At 36.0% G+C, this 7,626-nt stretch overlaps 1 protein-coding gene across 1 annotated transcript in view; it reads left to right on the forward strand.

Moving 5' to 3' along the window:
- Nucleotides 1–5,616, forward strand: part of LOC130444526 (putative mediator of RNA polymerase II transcription subunit 12) — a 52,848-nt gene extending 47,232 nt beyond the window's left edge. Inside the window, exons 3-7 of the mRNA XM_056779710.1 lie at nucleotides 3,106–3,503; nucleotides 3,563–3,921; nucleotides 3,988–4,243; nucleotides 4,298–4,512; nucleotides 5,284–5,616. Coding sequence (XP_056635688.1) covers nucleotides 3,106–3,503; nucleotides 3,563–3,921; nucleotides 3,988–4,243; nucleotides 4,298–4,512; nucleotides 5,284–5,306 — 1,251 coding nt within the window. The 3' untranslated portion in view covers nucleotides 5,307–5,616. The remainder of the gene's footprint in view (nucleotides 1–3,105; nucleotides 3,504–3,562; nucleotides 3,922–3,987; nucleotides 4,244–4,297; nucleotides 4,513–5,283) is intronic.
- Nucleotides 5,617–7,626: the final 2,010 nt, after the last annotated feature.

Here is a 7,626-nt window from a genome sequence, read left to right on the forward strand (position 1 = left end):
TCCTACTATTGATTATCTTGAAAAAGGAAAAACTACCAATGGCATGCAATATGCGAACTTATCGCAGCGTTTGAGCAAGCAAAAATGGCCTCATTTGATTTGTTTCATCAATACAATGAACCAGCACACAAATCCGTGCTTGCAATGTCCAAAATTGATGAATTAAAGTTTGAATTCCTACCATTGACTATCTTGAAAAAGGAAAAACTACCAATGGCATGCAATATGCGAACTTATTGCAGCGTTTGAGCAAGCAAAAATGGCCTCATTTGGTTTGTTTCATCAATACAATGAACCAGCACACAAATCCGTGCTTGCAATGTCCAAAATTGATGAATTAAAGTTTGAATTCCTACCATTGACTATCTTGAAAAAGGAAAAACTACCAATGGCATGCAATATGCGAACTTATTGCAGCGTTTGAGCAAGCAAAAATGGCCTCATTTGGTTTGCTTCATCAATACAATGAACCAGCTCACAAATCCGTGCTTGCAATGTCCAAAATTGATGAATTAAAGTTTGAATTCCTAGCATTGACTATCTTGAAAAAGGAAAAACTACCAATGGCATGCAATATGCGAACTTATTGCAGCGTTTGAGCAAGCAAAAATGGCCTCATTTGATTTGTTTCATCAATACAATGAACCAGCACACAAATCCGTGCTTGCAATGTCCAAAATTGATGAATTAAAGTTTGAATTCCTACTATTGACTATCTTGAAAAAGGAAAAACTACCAATGGCATGCAATATGCGAACTTATTGCAGCGTTTGAGCAAGCAAAAATGGCCTCATTTGATTTGTTTCATCAATACAATAAACCAGCACACAAATCCGTGCTTGCAATGTCCAAAATTGATGAATTAAAGTTTGAATTCCTAGCATTGACTATCTTGAAAAAGGAAAAACTACCAATGGCATGCAATATGCGAACTTATTGCAGCGTTTGAGCAAGCAAAAATGGCCTCATTTGATTTGTTTCATCAATACAATGAACCAGCACACAAATCCGTGCTTGCAATGTCCAAAATTGATGAATTAAAGTTTGAATTCCTACTATTGACTATCTTGAAAAAGGAAAAACTACCAATGGCATGCAATATGCGAACTTATTGCAGCGTTTGAGCAAGCAAAAATGGCCTCATTTGATTTGTTTCATCAATACAATGAACCAGCACACAAATCCGTGCTTGCAATGTCCAAAATTGATGAATTAAAGTTTGAATTCCTACTATTGACTATCTTGAAAAAGGAAAAACTACCAATGGCATGCAATATGCGAACTTATTGCAGCGTTTGAGCAAGCAAAAATGGCCTCATTTGATTTGTTTCATCAATACAATAAACCAGCACACAAATCCGTGCTTGCAATGTCCAAAATTGATGAATTAAAGTTTGAATTCCTAGCATTGACTATCTTGAAAAAGGAAAAACTACCAATGGCATGCAATATGCGAACTTATTGCAGCGTTTGAGCAAGCAAAAATGGCCTCATTTGATTTGTTTCATCAATACAATGAACCAGCACACAAATCCGTGCTTGCAATGTCCAAAATTGATGAATTAAAGTTTGAATTCCTACTATTGACTATCTTGAAAAAGGAAAAACTACCAATGGCATGCAATATGCGAACTTATCGCAGCGTTTGAGCAAGCAAAAATGGCCTCATTTGATTTGTTTCATCAATACAATAAACCAGCACACAAATCCGTGCTTGCAATGTCCAAAATTGATGAATTAAAGTTTGAATTCCTACCATTGACTATCTTGAAAAAGGAAAAACTACCAATGGCATGCAATATGCGAACTTATTGCAGCGTTTGAGCAAGCAAAAATGGCCTCATTTGGTTTGCTTCATCAATACAATGAACCAGCTCACAAATCCGTGCTTGCAATGTCCAAAATTGATGAATTAAAGTTTGAATTCCTAGCATTGACTATCTTGAAAAAGGAAAAACTACCAATGGCATGCAATATGCGAACTTATTGCAGCGTTTGAGCAAGCAAAAATGGCCTCATTTGATTTGTTTCATCAATACAATGAACCAGCACACAAATCCGTGCTTGCAATGTCCAAAATTGATGAATTAAAGTTTGAATTCCTACTATTGACTATCTTGAAAAAGGAAAAACTACCAATGGCATGCAATATGCGAACTTATTGCAGCGTTTGAGCAAGCAAAAATGGCCTCATTTGATTTGTTTCATCAATACAATAAACCAGCACACAAATCCGTGCTTGCAATGTCCAAAATTGATGAATTAAAGTTTGAATTCCTAGCATTGACTATCTTGAAAAAGGAAAAACTACCAATGGCATGCAATATGCGAACTTATTGCAGCGTTTGAGCAAGCAAAAATGGCCTCATTTGATTTGTTTCATCAATACAATGAACCAGCACACAAATCCGTGCTTGCAATGTCCAAAATTCATGAATTAAAGTTTGAATCGCTACCTCATGCACACTATTCGCCAGATTTAACCCCCTCGGATTATTTTCTGTACCAAGACTTAAAAGAATCATTTGGTGGTTAAAAATTTTCCAACAATGAAGAGGTAATATCGGCAGTTAATGGCTATTTCGAGTTGCTTGACGATTCTTAATATAATAAGGGTATAGAACTGATTAAACAATTGTCTCTTGTCTTCTACTTATTGCAGTTGTAGTCACTGAAGATGTCAGCACTTATCTTCCATTACCTTAGGGTTTAAATGAGCCATGTCTGTACGTCTATAACCTTTGTAAAAACATTACATCGCCCGCAAAAATGATTCTTACCGTTTTTTAAAATAAAAATGTAATGAAACATTATCAGAATATCATGCATCATTGTTTAATATGGTAAAAGAAGGAAATACCAAAAAATTTTCCATCGAGACAACGCACCTTATGATATTTGATTGAGCTATCGTTAAAATTCACGAAGAACCCTTCGATTTAGATAACCACATACTTTATTTACCATACCTGTCCCCTAAAGACTTATTCCTGTTTCCAAACTATAAAGATTTGGAATCGATATACCAAAATGTAGAGAAAGAGTAAAAAAAAACTTGCAAGTTATATCTTCAGTATCATATCATTGTAATATTTATCTTTTCAGGATTCATCTGCAGCACCTACAACAAATTTCAAACGTCAAGTAGAACCACTGAACTCTGAAGCGCCTTCTCACATAACTAAAGAACTAACTAATAACATTGACGATGATTCATCGGAAAGCGATTCGTCTGAAGATTCAGAAGAACTCCCTATCAAAGAAACCAAGAAGAGTGCAGCCTTACCTATTGAAATGAACGATTTGATTACTCATTTACTTGAAAAGAACCAAAAATCGAAAATGAATTGCGTGGTCGAGAAGAAGAAAGCCGAAGAATTCGTCGATCATCAACCCAGAACTGTCAGTTTACCTTTTGGAATTAATTTAACGACAAATCCTAGATTTGAAAAACTTATTGGCGAGCGTATGGTTATCATTTGCGAAAGTGGTACTATGCAAAAGTATGTTAACTATTAATTATATACTGAATCAATTGTTAGATCAAATTTTAATTTTATAGTGCCGAACCCTCAATGAAACCGAAAGAGGAAAATGAAGACGACGAAGATAACGATGATGAAGACGAGGAAACTATTATGATACATCCAATTATGATCCCGATACCTCAGACACAATTCCAAACCCATATGCCTCAACAAATGGCACCGATGCCCCAACAACGTCCAGAGCAAATGCGTCCCATAATCCAAATTGAAACGTTTAGACCATCAGCGCCATCCATGAGACCATCTGTGCCCTCCATGAGACCATCTGTGCCCTCCATGAGACCATCTATGATGCCACAACAGCAACCCCAAGAACAGATACAAATGAGACCACAAATCCAGATACACGTTCAACCACAACAACCACAACAAGGTAAATAATCCACTATTTCCAGTTATTATACTTTTGAATGAGAAATGTTTTGATTGTTATTTCTAGCCGAGTTCCCACCAAATCCTATCCTACAACACATCGTTAGACAAATTGTTGCTCAGAAAATAATGGAAAGCCAAAGATTACGCGAACAACAATTGAGAGAACAACAAGAAGAGCAACAACAACAACAACAAGTCCCATCAGAAGTTAACCAAGAGGTTGATGAACGTCCACGGTTCGTTCAAATCGAACAAATCGGACAACCGATCGGTCAACACAGATTTCCTCTTCCCGAAGAAATTTTAACTCAACTCAACAGGTAAATATTCTCATAAATATTAATGTACGGAATTTATTTACGTTTTTTTTTCAGATTACCCAATCGCGAAGTTATCGTAGCCGTACCTGATAATGCTTCCGAAGAACCACAACAAGATGTCCAATACGTACAACAACAAAGAGAAAGCGCTAACGAGATGAATGGAAGACAATCGTACAGTTCGGTTCCTATGAGTATCCCAGTTGGAATGACCCACGATCAAGAAGCTACCGAACCGGAGCAACAAGCCACTGATGAAAGGCACCACTGTAAGTAATTACCAACATTTTTTCAGTTATTTCTTCGTTAATTTATGTAAAAAGCAAGCAAAAGAGTAGTTCGAGTGGTGCCTGTCGTGTGAAGATGCTTGTGGAGATTGATCTTGAACTTCTGTAGGTTGTATTGTGCGAGAAAGACGTGCCTTGGTGGTTAATTCCACGGGGACTGTAGTAGTAGGACTGCTTTCTTCCAAAAGAACGTACGGACGGTTGGAGGCAGTCAGCTCTAAACCCCTATCGAAACGTCTTGCCATGGAGATCATTGGAGCGTTAACTGGAGCCGTGATAGACGATCAAATTTTGTAAAGAGACTCACGACATGTTTAAGGAGGCGTACTGTGATGCTAACAAGGCTAAATCGGATGTTTTGGAGTTGCACATGCTGTTTGGAGAAGGTAGAGAAAGAGTGAAAGACGCCGTTCGATCAGCAAGACCAACGAAATGCGTTGAGAGTGAAAAATAAACGTAGGGTTGTAAGGATGAGTATCGGAATGTTTGCTAATAAATTGAGCCTTCCTCAAAGCCAAGTTTTTGAGATCGTGAAGAAGAAAACTTGTGCCGTGACACAGGAATTGAATAAAAACGGTTTAGGCGTTTCCGGACGCGTTGGGAAATTGGGAAATTCGTTGGCTGCAGTATTTAGATGCGAAAGAGTGCTACTTTGAAAGATTCTATTTGTTTGTACTATTTTCATGGATAAATATTTGAAAAAAATGGGTATTTTTTCATGTTTTTTTCCATAATAATTTTATTTCTTTGCAGATGTTCAACCCAGATCAGTTTGATGAGGTTAAATTGAGGTTGAAACAGTGTGATTTCGAAAATTACCTAATCACATGCTTACCAATTAAAAAAATCACTTAAGTAGATAGAATAGTGGCACAATTTAGTACTACTAATTAAGATTTCTATATGTAAATATCTATTTGTTATGGATAAGTTTTATTTCCTTTTTTTTGACGTGTATTCTTCAAAGGGTAATATTTAAAACAATAAAGTTTATTTTTCGAATTTAGTTTAATGGTTTATATGTAAATACCAGAAATATGTCTAATTAATTGTGATTTTATGGAAAATAAAATATATTTTCTTGTTTTTTAATAATTTTCATTCATTCCTACTTCCTCGGAAGTTTTACTTTCGATGGTTGTCAATTTCCTATCCCTAGATCTGTTTTCAGAAACCTTCCTCAGTTATAATGGTCTATTGCTATTTGTTTTACAATCTAATAATTCAAAAACAAAAAATTTACAACCATAAGTTCTGTAGAATCAGACTTAATCAGACCATAAGCTATGCAGTTTCCGTATGGTGGCAAAAACATAAACCAAAATTAGGGAAACAACCCTAGATAAACCCTTGACACGATCATGTCCCTAGACAGCACCTCAAGTCGTTTTAGACTTGCTCCATTTGGAGATCTTTGTAGAAAGTAGAGACATCCAAAGAACAGAACATAAAACCCGGCGACATGTTGTTGTAGCATAGATGTTACGTCTTCCAAACTATGCTTTTTAGAAAACTATAAAGTCATATTAACAAGTCGACTGCAATGACAAATGCAGATATTTCTCATTGGTATTCTACGCTGATGGTTTCCAAATGGGAAATGGACAAGAAGGGGCAGGAATATATGGCTCAGGAGCAAGCTCGCTATCCCAATACCCCAATAAGATATCAGAACCTCCTTTCATAGGAAAACAACAGTGGGAAAACGGGAAAACATCAGAATAACTTCCCAGGTCTGAAACGATTGGTCCCAAAAAGCCCTTTCAGTAAGGCTTTTAGCCAGTTTATCTATAGACAAGTTTTCCAAATGCTCTTTTCAAAATATCTTCAAATTACAGACAATCTAGCTTAAAATAAGTAATCAGAAGGTAAGCAGCAGGTATTTTTAGCCCCATTCTTGAGAATTTTAAACAGTGGAAGTAAATGACAAATTTGTCTTCATCTCGCTGCTAGATGAAGTGGATTACAGTCATCCTGACTGGATTCCTTCTCGAAATATGTCACGAAAATCCCTAAATTTTCGAAAAAATACTGATATCTTCAAATTAAAGACAATCTAGCTTAAAATAAGTAACCAGAAGGTAAGCAGCAGGTATTTTTAGCCCCATTCTTGAGAATTTTAAACAGTGGAAGTAAATGACAAATTTGTCTTCATCTCGCTGCTAGATGAAGTGGATTACAGTCATCCTGACTGGATTCCTTCTCGAAATATGTCACGAAAATCCCTAAATTTTCGAAAAAATACTGATATCTTCAAATTAAAGACAATCTAGCTTAAAATAAGTAACCAGAAGGTAAGCAGCAGGTATTTTTAGCCTCATTCTTGAGAATTTTCAACAGTGGAAGTAAATGACAAATTTGTTTTCATCTCGCTGCTAGATGAAGTAGATTACAGTCATCCTGACTGGGTTCCTTCTCGAAATATGTCACGCAAATCCCTAAATTTTCGAAAAAATACTGGTATCTTCAAATTAAAGACAATCTAGCTTAAAATAAGTAACCAGAAGGTAAGCAGCAGGTATTTTTAGCCTCATTCTTCAGAATTTTCAACAGTGGAAGTAAATGACAAATTTGTTTTCATCTCGCTGCTAGATGAAGTAGATTACAGTCATCCTGACTGGGTTCCTTCTCGAAATATGTCACGCAAATCCCTAAATTTTCGAAAAAATACTGATATCTTCAAATTAAAGACAATCTAGCTTAAAATAAGTAACCAGAAGGTAAGCAGCAGGTATTTTTAGCCCCATTCTTGAGAATTTTAAACAGTGGAAGTAAATGACAAATTTGTCTTCATCTCGCTGCTAGATGAAGTGGATTACAGTCATCCTGACTGGGTTCCTTCTCGAAATATGTCACGCAAATCCCTAAATTTTCGAAAAAATACTGATATCTTCAAATTAAAGACAATCTAGCTTAAAATAAGTAACCAGAAGGTAAGCAGCAGGTATTTTTAGCCTCATTCTTCAGAATTTTCAACAGTGGAAGTAAATGACAATTTGTCTTCATCTCGCTGCTAGATGAAGTAGATTACAGTCATCCTGACTGGGTTCCTTCTCGAAATATGTCACGCAAATCCCTAAATTTTCGAAAAAATAC

The sequence above is a fragment of the Diorhabda sublineata genome, chromosome 5, assembly GCF_026230105.1.
Source record: "Diorhabda sublineata isolate icDioSubl1.1 chromosome 5, icDioSubl1.1, whole genome shotgun sequence".
Taxonomy (NCBI): Eukaryota; Metazoa; Arthropoda; class Insecta; order Coleoptera; family Chrysomelidae; genus Diorhabda; species Diorhabda sublineata.